At 32.4% G+C, this 16,239-nt stretch overlaps 1 protein-coding gene across 1 annotated transcript; it reads right to left on the reverse strand.

The window, feature by feature from the left end:
• Window positions 1–2,202: 2,202 nt before the first annotated feature.
• On the reverse strand, window positions 2,203–12,621 carry LOC139493174 (uncharacterized). Its single transcript, XM_071281357.1, has 7 exons — window positions 12,518–12,621; window positions 9,423–9,476; window positions 7,301–7,684; window positions 6,028–6,273; window positions 3,629–3,802; window positions 3,287–3,383; window positions 2,203–2,465 (listed from the first exon to the last, which is right to left on the reverse strand). Exons 1-7 carry the CDS (start codon window positions 12,564–12,566, stop codon window positions 2,342–2,344), a joined length of 1,128 nt encoding a protein of 375 aa, XP_071137458.1. The 5' UTR covers window positions 12,567–12,621; the 3' UTR covers window positions 2,203–2,341.
• Window positions 12,622–16,239: the final 3,618 nt, after the last annotated feature.

A 16,239-nucleotide genomic window follows, 5' to 3' on the forward strand; every position in this document is an offset into this window, starting at 1 on the left:
ATTGCAATATATAGTGTACACAGACCCAGTCGAGTGGCAAGTGACTGTTTGAGTATTCAGTATTTGTTGACAAGTCAGGCAACGTCTGTTACCACATGACTTGCACCATCCTGCAATTGAACAGCTTTTATTTGAGGAGACGTCAGCTCTAACAAATAAGTCTTTCAGACTTGCTGGTCTCCGAAAAGCTAAGACAGGAGGATTGGGAAAGATCTTGGATAATTTAGGGTGTTTGGCAATAGTTTGCCAATTGGCACGGATCAAACGTGAAAGGTTATTAAAGGCTGGATTGTATGTAAGAACAAACGGGACTATTTTGCTGCGCCTCTTCCGTTTGTACTGTAAGAGGTCATTGCGGCTGTTATTGTTAGCGCGCGCAAACCCCTTATCTATGTCCAATTTCTTATAACCTCGTTTTGTCAAAAATCCGCGAAGTTCCTGTAACCGTTTCGTGACAGCCTCCCCCTCTGAGGAATATTCAGGAGCTGTCACGACACGGTTGTGCCGCAATGACCTCTTACAGTACAAACGGAAGAGGCGCAGCAAAATAGTCCCGTTTGTTCTTACATACAATCCAGCCTTTAATAACCTTTCACGTTTAATCCGTGCCAATTGGCAAACTATTGCCAAACACCCTAAATTATCCAAGATCTTTCCCAATCCTCCTGTCTTAGCTTTTCGGAGACCAGCAAGTCTGAAAGACTTATTTGTTAGAGCTGACGTCTCCTCAAATAAAAGCTGTTCAATTGCAGGATGGTGCAAGTCATGTGGTAACATACGTTGCCTGACTTGTCAACAAATACTGAATACTCAAACATTCACTTGCCACTCGACTGGGTCTGTGTACACTATTTATTGCAATGTAACTTGCAAAACCCAGAATGTTGTATACCTCCTTCAATGTCGATGTGGCATGCAGTATGTTGGCGAGACAGAGCAGCCATTTAACAAACGCATGAATGGTCATCGAAGTGACTACACTTGCAAGCCCGACGTACCCGTAAGTCGTCATTTGAGATCACCTGGACATCCACAAGCTGATCTCAAAAACCTTACCATCACGATCATAGACCACAACGAGGGTTGGTCGAAGGTCGACAGAGTCGCTCGGGAAAGATTTTGGATAAGAAAGTTACGGACAGTCTCCCCAGAGGGTATAAATGAAAAAAACATAGAACGAGTCCCTCATTTTCCTGTGACTACCTGTTTCAAACAACGCCGGATTTAGTAATGGCTTTACAGTTCGAAATTATTTTTGAAATAACAGTTTAAATTACAGGTTTTCATTGATTCGGGATGATGTATAAGTACGTTGCCACGTTCAATTATTTTACCTCATTATACAATACTTATTTTTTCAATCATTATTAGACTGATATTCGTTTGGGAGGCTTAAATATGTAGTTTCTGTTGTAATTGCCCTACCGTTGTCTAATTTATACCATCCTGGATCGGTTAGGACATTTTTGATTTTTTTGTTTGAGGACTGCCCTCAATGCAGTTATAACAGCTCAACTGTCACAACCTTTGGAAATCTAGAGTTGTGCCATTTCACATCGTAAATAACTATTTTTATTTTTGGCATATTTCTGTAGTCTTTGCGGTGTGTTTGGAAATTTTAAAATTGTTCCAGCGTTCGCTTAAATTGTATAAATCAAAATTTTGATAGAGTCTCAATTTGAATTGACATGATTCATTTGACATTGTGCAATTACCGAAGAAGGATATCTGTTATCCGAAATATCTAATATTTGTATATTTTATAGTTATTTAATGGTGATGTTGTACCCTTTTTGACTTGTTATATATATATATATATATATATTCATAAGTACGTCTGAGTCAGTGACAACCCTACAACAGATGTATCCATCGGATCGCCATCAATGATGGTGATACATGGCTGTGTACATAATGATATAACAGTAGCATGGGTTCGAATCCCGGCGAGGGAAGAACCAAAAATTTGCGAAAGCAAATTTACAGATCTAACATTGTTGGGTTGATGTTTAGACGAGTTGTATATATATATATATAGTCACAAACCACTTCAGTGTTCCCACTCCTCGTTGTATCAACGACCTCACAGCCTTAACTTCTCAAAAAAGAAACTTAATATAAAAACTACATGAATTTTATACGGAACCATAAGTATTATGTAGAAACTATTTTCAAGTAATGCTTGTATAAATCTATGTAACATTCATGGGTCAAATATCTGACTTTTATTCATGTTAGACACCTTTCCTTAAGTTGGTGCATTTGTTTATCAATTGCATTATCAATCGATTGCCTTTTAACAGTTTTTTCATGTTAGTCACAAGTTTCAATATTGTTCAACTCATGTTGTAACTGTTGCCACAGTAAGGGAATTGTAATTAGATGAAAGTCGTGATGCGCTTAATTCCTCATACTGGTTGTTGGCATTTTGTTCCCTACCAATGGTTGTTCGTGGATTATTGTTTCTAAAATTAAATTGATACATATCATTTTAAAATAAATAATTTATTCGTACCATAACGGTCACATAATAATACACTTAAAATACAGCAGCTTTAAGAAAAGCCATTAGTCCAAGAAGAAGATTGATAAGCGTGAGTTATTTTTCTTTCTTGAACACAAAATTGTAAAGGTGTATGGATTCTGTACATACAGATGAATTTTGGTCATATAATGCAGTTACATAAAAGGACTAGACCAAAGTATAACAGTTTTGAGAATGAGATAATGTAACATAATTCGAAATCATAAATGATACGATATAATCGGAAATAACTCATAGCCTACTTACAAGACGATGCCTTAATGAGATTGTTTTCCAATTGGAATGGCGAGTAACGACATAACCATCGGTTTTATATGTTTCATTTGTTTGACCCCATGTTTTGTGATAGTGTTAATTAGCCAGATTTTTTTTTTTAGTTTCTTAAATCTATATAAAAATAAGGAGATATGGTATAATTACCAATGAGACTATTATCCACATAAGACCAATAGATCGGATTTGTACAAGCTCTGATATGTAAACTATCTTTGTATGGTTTTTTTTATGATATAATAACATTACTGTAGTTGAAGAGTATCCGCAATCAAATGGAAATTTGTCGGTAGCAAATACAGTTTTACTGTCTCCTAATACAGTACTGTTATTCCTTTAAATATCTGTTATAATATTCACTGACATTTGTACATGCAAAATTTTCAGAAACAAATATGTGTTATCTAATAATTTCAAGGTCAGAAAAATCAACTATAGATTTAGCGGTAAGCTAAGATTTCCGTATACCTTCGGTAAAGAAAGAACGTTGTTATGGCAAAGAGTGCCGCAAAGCACCAACCAACAACAGCAACAATAATAACTGGTCCACTGACACTGCTTTTTTCTACAAATAATAAATGGAAATGGAAAATTCGAACTGAAATCATAGTTTGCTGAAAATTAAAATGTCATCAAGTTATATATCGTAAAACTTATGTATAAGAATCTTTGTAAATGCTACATTTGTTAGTAAATATTAAAACAAAAAGCATATCTAAATCAAGTTTGTAGTAAAGAAAGAAATATTTATGGCGAAATTAGGTTGGGATTATTTTTCTTTTGAACAATTCATTCATTTCTCTTGTATACCTTTGGTAATTTTCTTCTCTCTCTCATCAGTCGACAGAGTGTTAGAACTTGTACCGTGGGTATCGCCGATCAGTATTGTTTCTGTTTCCATTTTTGTTGAAAAAGTTTTCTCTGTAGTAATTACCTGGCTTATTTGGGTTGTTGGTTCTTGAGGGTAGCAGTTTAGTTTCAATTCTGTAATTATTAATACGATTTAGAGTTCCGTTAACTATAAATGATTTACTATCATTTTCTTCTAAAATGGAAAGGCACTGTTTGGTTGCCACTTACAGATACATATGAAACCCAAAACCCTTTTTCTAGCAGAATAGCAGAAACTACCCTGACGATGAATATTGGTCTTGTTTAAGTATAGTTTAGAATTTTTAACTTTATTGGATACTGATTAGTCTAATGTAGATGAAACGCGCGTCTGGCGTATCAAATGATACGAATGGTACCTTTGATAAATAATACTATCTTTCAAACGTATATGTAAGCCTGGAAGGGATCGTTGACCCTATAATTACGAAACTCATACCAGTCAGTGTCACTCTACTGTCCTCAATATATGTCGGAAAATAAAAAGACTATTTACGATAGGTAAAATAACTATTGAAATAACGATGTATTCAATAAACCAATTGATAAATTCATCAATATTTTCTTAAGCTTTTATAAAGTGAAGAAAATTCTGAAACCAATTTATTTATAATTTTATATCATATTTGTTTGTTTAACCCCTATTGCTATGATCACCGTTGTAAGACATACTATTTGAAAGCAAAAAAGCTCTATAAAAGCAAATATAAATGTAGCAAATAATCAAAATTTACTAACATTACTAAACCATAATATCAGTACTGAAATAAGATTTAAAAAAAACATTGCAATATTGTATATCCTGGCCCATATATAGGTATCATGATAATGATTTACATCTGTCTAAGATGGTTCAAATATCTTTTTTATTCATTGATTGTTGAAAAACATAAAAAACACTAGTGGCCTTATAATCATAAAGATTTCAAATCAAGTAAACGTTCATCATACATATAATTATTAAGTTTTGAATAATATAATGAAAGTACTTCAGTTAATTCAATAGATTTTTGGGCAGTGCTATTAAGTAGTGAAAATTGTAAAAAGACCTTTTTTCAGGAAATACTATTGTGCCATATGAAAAGTGAACAAAGCCACATAATAACCGTAGAACTTACCTGTAGATACCTTATTTTCCTGATTGTTATATACCTATATGAAGTTATTTTCTTTCAGAACCATAGGTCATTCTTTTTCAGAATCAACCCGGACGATACCATGTTTCAATAAAATATGCTCCAAGGCATAAAATAATGACCTATGTGAGATCATTATTTTCCTTGATAAAAAGCAATCTATAATTTACTTCAAAATTATTTTCGTCTGATAATTTATTGTTACCGCTTTGGGAACGTCTTTGCCCGCATTTTGATTTTAAAAACAAATATAACGTGAAGTTATGATAATTGATCGCTACAATACAGAAACATTTTCATATGAGTGGGATGAATTTTAATGTAGACTTTCATAAAATAAAGCCAGATTTAACATATTAGTGTGTAAGATTTTGAAATCTTATTGAGTCACACTCGAGAGGTTTATTGATTGTTGGTTGCTTGTGCTTTACGTCCAGTGGGAAATATTTCATACATGTTCAGGACGATACACACTGAATAGGAATTCATACTGTGACTTACACATGTTACATGTATTTATATTCGTCTTTGTGTCAGTTCTTAACTTTTTAAAATTTATGATTACCTTTTACTCTATCAATTGATCAACTAATAAGAAATTCTTATATTCTATTGAACAATATTCACGTTACTCACAATAGTGTCGGGTGGGGAGGGTATATGACTATATCCTGATTATCTGTTTAAAAATGTATTGCTATTCAAAAGACAATCTGTCTGACTATTTCTTTTATTCAATTAATATCCCTACGGTCGGTCATTCATTTCATCAATCCTGACACCCCTCGGTGTGTTATACGACAAGAAAAACCTTAAAATATGCATTATCTATAACGTAAGCAAAAGTAAGCTTTTATAAACCAGTTCATATTTTATTTATTTATATGAGTTTTATATTTATAGTTATCAAAGATACCAGGATTATAATTTGTCATGCCCCAGACGCGAGTTTCGTCTTCAAAAGACTCGTCAGTGACGCCTAAATCAAAATATATTTTGAATTATACTCAAACTTATATACTAGTAAATATATATAATTTTAAGCTATTTTCCCTGAATACCTAATGACTAAACCACAGGGAAACTAAGGCAATGCTGTAAACTAAGTATATCATTAAACAGCCATAATGCAATACAGATCAATTGCGTTAAAACAAAAATTAATGTATAATGTCCATTTACTTTGAGTGTCGACACAATCCTTCCTTGAGTATGTTGAATTATCTTTGAAATCAGTAGCAGTCGTCTTGGTGTAAACAAAACAATAGATTGTCTCATATTGAACAGCTACACAAGCGTCAGTTCGCAGGCAGTATCTTTTACATTCATTTAGGGACGTGTGTTGTGTCCCACTTGTCATTATCCAATCATCATCCGAACCAGCTGTATTTATCTGGTCTTTCATAATGCAGTTGTAAACTGCTTCATCTTCAACAATATATGTTTTAAATTTGCATTGCATTAAATGGTCTAAACTATGCAAAGTAGTTGTCTTACATTTACGTCATTTGAACTCTGGTTGAGTGTTTTATATTGACAATCCTTCCACATTTCCTTAATTTTATAAAGCGCAATTTTCTTATATCGAAACACTCAATCACTCAAATGTTTATTACAGAAAGTATATATTATTGATCAGCAAAAGTAAGACACCGTTATGAAGGCCGTACTTTTGCTTATAATGGTTTATTTATACAAATTGTGACTTGGATGGAGAGTTGTCTAATTGTCAATCATACCACATCGTCTGTTATCCTATTTATTGTGACATTTACATTTTGAATAGGACAGGTTAGATATTCAAGTCGGAAAATTAAATTTCACAAATAAAATTTTAAAATATCTTTTCATTCTACGGATATTCAACATGCTAAAGTATGTTCAAGTGTTTACTTTGAATATTGTTTATAATCTTTTCTGTATATATATTTCCAACGTTATCCAAAAAACGCTATTAATAAACCATTTTCTGTCTTGTTAATGTTTTAGGCATGACTCATAGTGTCAATGGTCAATGTCTCCTAATTAATTATTTTGAAAAAAACAGGGGCCTTTTGAAGTGATTTTCTTTGATTTCGTTGACTTTAAAAAAAGCCAGAGAGATTAAAATTAAAATCCATAAAAAAAATCAAACATTAAAAGACTGATCCTTAAATAAATTTGTTTTGATTGTTCTGCTGGTGTAGTTTTAACATTTTTTTAGCTACTCACAATTATCATTATATATTAAAATGAAATAATAAGCATGTAGTTTTTAATTAGTTTTATTGTTCCGCTTCCATATTGTCCATATGTATTTATCATTTCGCAATTTTCACACCTACTTAAACAAAGTCAATAAAATAAAATAAAATAGCATTTTTAAAATTAGATGTATATATTTGTTCCTTTAAAACTTAACGAGTTCTGTTAATGTTGTACCATTATATTGATATATTGATTAACAAATGCTTACTTCTATATATTTGCATACAATATCCCCTGTTGAAGCTACCATTTATAATCCTTGATTTAAGTTGCAATTCACCTCCTCCTAGGACAATAGACCTAATACTAGTGCCACTGGTACATGCAATCGACTGAAGAGATCTAGCTGTATCCAATGTATCTATATATTTAACATCCACTGCAAGTCCACAATTCTGTAGTTCTGGGGCTGAATTACTCATTCCGTTGTATTTAGACATATATATCGTATAATTAGTTACAGTTCTTTGTAGACTAACATGACATATACAGTTGTTTTGTTGTTTCGTTATACGCAATATTACGCTGTCAACTACTTTACTTCCATCCTTGCTGTCTTCTATTGCAGAATCGTCTGTACACATATTGGCCACTACAATAAAATACATCTTTTATAAAAGATACATATCTGTTTCTAATGAATTCAAATAAACTATATTATATATGACATCACCAGCCCAGTAGTCAGCACTTCGGTGTTGACATGAATACCAATTATCTGGTAATTTTTTCAAATTTCCTGTTACAAAACTTTGAACTTTTCGAAAAACTAAGGATTTTTGTATCCCAGGAGTAAATTACCTTAGTTGTATTTGGCACAACATTTTGGAATTTTGGGTCCTTAATGGTCTTCAACTTTGTACTTGTTTGGCTTTATAATTATTTTGATCTGAGCGTCACTGATAATTCTTGTGTAGAAGAAACGCGTGTCTGGCGTATTAAATTGAAATCCTGGTACCTTTGATAACTATTATAACTTTTTAAGCACACACGTTTACTATAATAGTAAAAAATTTATCATAACTCAAATATTGCTATTCGGTACACAGAAAATAATATTGAAGACAAAATTGAATATAGATGAATGTGTCTTTCTTTTTACGTCTATTTTTTATAATATTGGTGTAAGCCTTTCTGCAAATGTTCACATCCTTTGCTATCAAATCTTATAATTAGACTGTTACCGGTAAAAGGAATATATATATTTGACTGTATATTACATTAATTTGTAGGATCCTTTACTATAGATAATTTAGCTGATCTGTAACAATAACATCTTCATGCCTTATATATCATGTACTGTAGTATGCCGCTAGATTTAAACTGACGAGGAAAGGTAACACACGGCCAGCGAAAGCTTTTTTATTAGAGCCCAGGTGGTCGTGTGGTCTAGCGGGACGGCTGCAGTGCAGGTGATTTGGTGTCACGATATCACAGTAGCATGGGTTCGAATCCCGGCGAGGGAAGAACCAAAAATTTGCGAAAGCAAATTTACAGATCTAACATTGTTGGGTTGATGTTTAGACGAGTTGTATATATATATATATATACATATATATATATATATATACAACATCATTTCAGGCGCAAGCAATGTATAAACTTGTTTTTCATTTGATACCTCACAAAATTCTATGACGTTTTTACTAGAAAATTGGAACATTCGATATAAAGTTCAATATTTAGTAAGCTTATATCAATATATTTCGATCTCTTTGACAATTTTATATTCTCCCCTTTAAGATTAGTTACGGTACATATTGTATTGTACCAGATGCTTGTTTCGACAATTTTTTTTTACTCGGTAATGCTCGCGACCAAAATATTTGAAAGTCCAAAACGTTGAGGAACCTATGTATTGAAACAGTTTTCTAAAGCATGTTTTTGCAGTTAAAATATAAAATACTCATTACATTTATTTGATAAGAAATTATCATTATACTTTGAAAATTATATTTTAGCTCCGTTAAAACTTGCCCAAATGTATATCGAGTATGTGCTATGTATAATTCTAACAGACTTTACATTTTTTGTATTTTCTATAACGCTAAGTATTTACTGTTCTATCAGATGAAAATAACAATTTATCAATTGCATGCGTCCGTAGCGTTTTTCTCAATTAATTCAATGTGTCATTATGAAACTGAAAAGGATGTCACACATATAATCGAATAACACTTTTCGGACACCAGGTATGAGCAGTTGGCTTACACTTTCCAATGGTTTATGTATAATCTTTCGTATTAAAAATTCTTTTTTTTCTCTTTTATTTATTTACTTGATATCAATTTAATATCTGATATAATTACAGTACAGTTAATGTTACATACCAATATGGTTAATATTACTTGAACAAGGGTCTTCAGGTTCTACTGCATGCATAGCTACAAAGTATGGCAATATTAAAGATACGCAAATACTATATTTTTCAAACAAGAGGTTGACAACTATATTAAGGCCCCGCATTAACATTTCGGTGTAGATTTTTCTTAATGTAAATACAAAGTAAAATCACATAAATACTGAAATCCGAGGAAAATATTCAAAATGGATACTCCTTAAACAAATAGCAAAATTAAAATCTCAAACACATTAAACGAATTGTCATATTCCTGACTTGGTACAGAAATTTTCTTAAGTAGAAAATGGTGGATTAAACCTAGTTTAATAGCTAGCCGAAATTCTCAATAATCTCTTAATGACATTCGCATAAAATTCCTTTATATTGACAACAATGTGTGAACAACTAACAAACATGGTCGTTAAGTGGAATACATTACAGCTCAATAGTTTTCTGTGTAGTAAATTATAATGTAGATTTTCTAAACTGCTGTGATTTGAGGCCGTATGATATTTTTATAATGATTTTTATAGTGTATACTCGTAGCATCTAACAAAAGAATAATTCAATATCATGTAAGTATCAAAGCACTTACTATTGTATAATACAATCAGGTCTTTTATGTTGAACGAATCTATCCCTTCGAACTAGATATAAAGGATACTGCAGATACAGTTAAGTCACCCCATATCTTGACTTACATCTAGAAATTGACAATGAGGGTCGGTTGAAAACAAATCTTTACGACAAAAGAGATGATTTCAGCTTCCCGATTGTGTACTTTCCATTTCTATATAGCAATATTTCAGCAGCGCCTGCATACGAAGTATATATCTCCCAATTCATATGATATTTCCGGGCTTATATTTCCTATCATTATTTCCTTAATAGATGATTGATGCTCACAGGGAAGCTTTTGAACCAAGAATTCCAAATGGTGAAGTTGAAATCATCCCTTCGCAAATTTTACGGACGCCATCACAAGTTGGTTGACTGTTATGGAATAACCGTTTCACAGATGATATCGGATATATTCCTTATGTCGTTACTACAATACCCTTCCCTTTTCACGAATATGACCTACCGAATTACAATATTCACCGGATGTGTAATAACATAAGCAACACAAAGGGTGCCATATATAGAGAAGGATCTGCTTACCCTTCCGGAGCACCTGAGATCATCCCCAGTTTTTGGTGGGGTGATCATGTTGCTTAGTCTGTAGTTTTCTATGTTGTGTCTTTTGTACTATTATTTGTCCTTTTGCCTTTTTATTTTTAGCCCTGGCGTCGATATATTTTCGATCTATGAGTTTGACTGTCCCACTGGTACTTTTCGCCCCTCGTTTATTCATATAGCTCCTCATTTTGTTTGTTGATCGCTCCTGTTGAAGTTAAATGAAAAAATGCTCTTTGGAGGCACTTAGTCTTGAAAGAGTTTTTTTTTTTTAATTTTGTGAACTATTTCCAATCTTATGCAATCAGTGTTAGTAATATGCCATACTACAAATATATACAGAGGCAAACTTAAAAATAAATATACTTATTTTATTTAATTTTTGATGAAACGCGTCTTCTGATTGGCTGTCGTTGTTTTGTTTATTAGCTCATATACACCATTTTGTCATGTGACCGTGACGTCATCAAAATGGAATTTACAATTAAATTATAAGAAATGACTATCATATTTTTTTCTGTCTATTCAAAATAAAATACAAATATATGGCGCACACTTTAAAATAACCTGCTACGCGGGTCATTTTTTAAATGAAAAAATACGATATATTTGGTCACACGTTCTCATTGATGGTCAATCTTTCAGTTTTGTCAGTTAGCCATTGTTATATTATAGTTCGTTTCTGTGTGTGTTACATTTAAATGTTGTCTTTCTGTTGTGTCGTAGTTCTCTTATATTTGATGCGTTTCCCTCAGTTTTAGTTTGTAATGGTGAATGGCATTATGGTTGTCTAGTTATGAAATCACCTGTTTGTCATAGAAGAAATTCAGTTATAATCTAACAAGAAATCTTGATCAATTTACAATGGGTTTAAGGTAAGGTTTTAACAGTCTACAGTAATACTCAGTCTAAAGTAATTCATTTTTTCATATCGCTAGAGTTATTTGATTATAGACAGGAAGTCACGTACCGGTTGTTGACACGGACTCCGACAGGTAAAATGAAAGGGGTCATCTTCAAACCAAAAAGCCTTCACAAAGTACCAATCATGATAGTTTTTGTCTCGCTTGACGGAGTCAAAAAGCGAGACATAGGTGTGCGGTTTCCGGCGTCGGTGGCGACGGCGGCGTCAACAATGTATTAGTTTGTGATTAGGTCTAGTTTATGGTGAACCACTATTGGTAAGTCTAAGATATTTGGTATGCAGTTGTATCATTATTGGCACATCTCATTGCCATGGAAATTATTTGGCCCAGCCCCCTCAGTCATGGTATATTGCCTTTAAAAGTTTTGCTTACTTTTCATGTACAAGTTTGTGATTAGGTCGGTTTATGAGGAAACAATAGTTATAGGTCAATAATTTTTTGTATGCAGTTGTAATGGAATTGGCACTTCTTATTACTATAGAGATAAGTTGATCGTGTTCTCTTAGGTATGGTTAATTGACTTTGATATTTTGCTTAGTTTACATGGGTGGGCTGAAAAGAAAACTTTCGTTCTACTTTTTTTCAACAGATATCTCGTCTGACTATTTTTCTAACTTGAACTGGTCCTTGATTTGTTACTTTATTGATATTTTTTGTACTACCTTTTAATGCAAATGTCTTCTTCTTACCCCTCACGAAAACTCTGTATTCATGTTTGAATTATTATTGTCAGTAAAACGATAGTATTCTTCGTTTATGGACTCCGTGTGAATCAAGTGCGCCGTTAAGTTAACTTTTGAGACGACCCTGTATGTTTTGCTGTCAAAGTCGGAGTCATCAGTCGGAACCGAGACTTTCCGTAAATCTCTATTAGTAAAGCATTAAACCAATACACAAACAATAAACAAAATACCGTTAAAACTAAGGGGAATTATTGAATTGACAATCAATATACAAATCATTTACTTGATCAGTAGCTTACCTTCAAGAATAACAAGTAATATAATCATTATCGATGTCATAAACTTCATTGTTATTATTTTTCTATTACACCATATGATTGAGGAAGTTATATCTGGTTAATGTAGATCAGTTTCTGAATATTTAACAGTCTAGTAATTTCCTGCGTTTGTGCATTAAGTGTTAAAAGATGAATAAGACGGTTAATAAATAATGTATAGTAAATCTGATAATTTTTATCACTTTGTTAGAAACCATATCCTATTTCAAAAACAAAAGTGATTTTTAAGATGACTTTATTTTATGGTTAATATACCTCGATCTACTTAAAATTATACAATGTGCATACTAGTATAGTTAAAACCCTCCCATAACCTTTATTGAAAGTCCATATTTAATTTGTAATTGGAGATTATGAAACCAACACGTTATAAATTTAATGCATCATCGATGTTTTGTCTGGATCAACCCTTACAATGAACATTTATTCCAAAACAATGTTTTACTAACGATGGATGAATAACAAAAACTTTGACGAGCTGCATTAGCAAAGCGTACCATATGAGAAGTGTTACATCCACTCATGTCAAAGAAATTTGAACATTAAGTTTTTAATAATTTTGAATTCTACCAACGGAAATTTGGCAAAACATGTGTTTATCATCGTTTAATGTCGTAAAATATGCTACTGAACTGATGATATCATTAGATAAACAGTTCACGAGCAACTGAATTCATCCTGGGCTAGAACAATGTCAATAAAATACATGTTTTGAACTTTTTATTGATGAAAATGTTTTTATATCTCAATACAATTGAGACTAAGTATACTACACAAATAAGGGAAACAGTAGTCATGGTAGTATACGGCTGTTCAAAACTCGTAAATCTATGGACAAAAAACAAAATTGGGGTAACAAACTAAAACTGAGGGAAACGCATTAAATATAAGAGGAGAACAACGACACAACATTAAAATGTAACATACACAGAAACGGACTAAGCATTATACAAAATCCGATGAGAATAACAAATAAAATATCAAAACCAAATACATGAATTTGGGAAAGAAAAGTACCGTGACACGTCTTATAGTAATGTGAGTTCACACTCAAATATAAGAGAAAACAAACGACACAACGGAAACACAACGTTAAAATAAAAGACGGTCTGTTTCATATCTTAATCTTTTCCTTTATAATCCATAAGGTTGTGCGAATTTAGAGATTATGAAGATGAATAAAAAGTAAAATCACAAAAATACTGAACTTAGAGGAAGATCAATTGGGAAAGTCCATAATCACATGGCAAAATCAAATAACAAAACGCATCAAAAACGAATGGACAAAAACTGTCATATTCCTGACTTGGTACAGGAATTTTCAAATGTAGAAAATGGTGGATTAAACCTGGTTCTATAGCGCTAACCCTCTCACTTTAATAACAGTCTCATCAATTTCCGATATTTTTACATTGATGCGTTAAATAAAAGGACACAATAAATATAATAGTCAAAATATGGGTACATCAGTCATCATCGTTAAACAATTTTAAAAGGAACAATTTAACAAAATAATTTATTTCGAAACTGCATACGCTTTGCGGTCACTTTCACGAAGTAGTTAGAATAATATGCCATATTGTTTTCCTTTATTCACATAGTTTTTTTTTATACTGATTAAGATAATATCACAATTTTGACTGCTGTACCGTATTTTTTCTTGATTTTTTTACCTTTTTACTTCTGTTTTGCCCACATATTTTGGAATTCTATGAAACTGTCAAAGAAGTAGGGGGTATAGGTTTAATATACCATGTGATACATAAGGAAATGCCTGTACCAAAGCAGGAATATAAAAGTTGATTTTCATTCGTTTGACATATCTGAGTTTTTAATATTACATTTGACAAAGGACTTTCCGTTGTGATTTTCTCTTGGAGTTCAGTGTATTTGTTATTTAATATTTGACTGATACGATATGTGTTTGATCCCCATCACGGTGCGTAGCTATTAGTTTCAGTCGACATACACGCCATCTTGAAATAATTACTTATCACATATAGATTCTAATTGGTTGCTTTATGATGTGGCTGAGATACAGCAACAGCTATTGGCTTAAATGACATAACTTATTACAAACTTTTTCTCGTCTCAGGATAAGACCTCAAATGCCCGAAAGTTACCTATGTGTATTTCAGTTCCGATCATCTGTCATTAATTCATGGACGTTTTGTTTTGCAGATATTGATACATCTTTTTTTTTTTTTTTGCTTTGTCAATCTGCAATATACACGATTTTTTATGCTAAACAATGTTTATATGTGCAATGTTTACAAACTTCATCCTCTGTATTTTATAACCTTCTGTTAATCTAGGCACACCTCCAGAGAGGGATACCTACAGATTCGTGTATATTTATAATGTTTTAATTTTCATCAAAGTTAAGTTAAGTGAACAACTTTTTAAAAGAATGGGTGTATAACGCATACTTTCAAAGTAAATCCATTTTATATCATTCAATATTTAAAATTACCACATTTCCAATAATAAATTAACAACCACATGCACACATAATCCGAAAAAGACTACTTGTATGTGCATGTGCCTGTCCCAAGACAGGCGCCTGTAATTCGGTGGTTGTAGTTTGTTTATGTGTTACATATTTGTTTTTCGTTTTTTTTTTTATACAAATAAGGCCGTTAGATTTCTCGTTTGAATTGTTTTACATTGTCATATCGGAGCCTTTTATAGCTGACTATGCGGCTTTGCTCATTGTTGAAGGCCGTACGGTAACTTATAGTTGTCTGTGTCAATTTGGTCTCTTGCGGATAGTTGTCTCATTGGCAATCATACCACATCTTCTTTTTTTTTATATTTACCGGATTTGTTATAACATAAGCAACACGACGGGTGCCACATGTGGAGTAGGATCAGCTTACCCTTCCGGAGCACCTGAGATCATCCCTTGTTTTTGGTGGGGTTCGTGTTGCTCCTTTTTTAGTTTTCTATGTTTTGTCATGTGTTCTATTGTTTGTCTGTTTGTCGTCTTTCATTTTTAGCCAGGCGTTGTCAGTTTATTTTCGATATATGAGTTTGTCTAAAAAATAAAGATTGTGATAAATGGTTATCTCGTACTGGACTATACGCGTATACTCATACGGTCCGACCGTACGCGTATAGTCCAGTACGAGATAACCATTTATCACAATCTTTATTTTTTAGACAAACTCATATATCGAAAATAAACTCGGACCGTACCGTACGCGTACGGTCCAAATACTCATATGGTCTGGAACATGTACATACTCGATTCAATTATCAACTCAAATAATCTTATTAAGATATGGATATCTGTTACATTATCTATTACGTTTTAAAAATTACTCAGGACAAACTTTCAGATTAAGATACCCGTCATCTATGAAACTGTTGTTGAAATGTTTGTATTCAAATTGCCATTTTACTTTTATAACTGTTTATATATTCCAATTGTTGTTTTGATTACTAAAATGCAAAGTTTTATCAAATTCGATCTTATTCTATTTTATTTTTATGCTTAATTTTCATATTCTGTTTTCACTTCAGAGTTTAGACAAAGACACTGCCCTCATTTTGGATTCACCATTATTTCTGTCTGTCATTTTGTGTGTATTCTCAGAGCAGGTAACTAATATCTGCCTTTTAGAAAACGTACATCATGTCTAAACTTCTGGGTTTTAATTATATTCTTGGTCAAAGCAAAC

The sequence above is a fragment of the Mytilus edulis genome, chromosome 10 (assembly GCF_963676685.1).
Source record: "Mytilus edulis chromosome 10, xbMytEdul2.2, whole genome shotgun sequence".
NCBI lineage: Eukaryota > Metazoa > Mollusca > Bivalvia > Mytilida > Mytilidae > Mytilus > Mytilus edulis.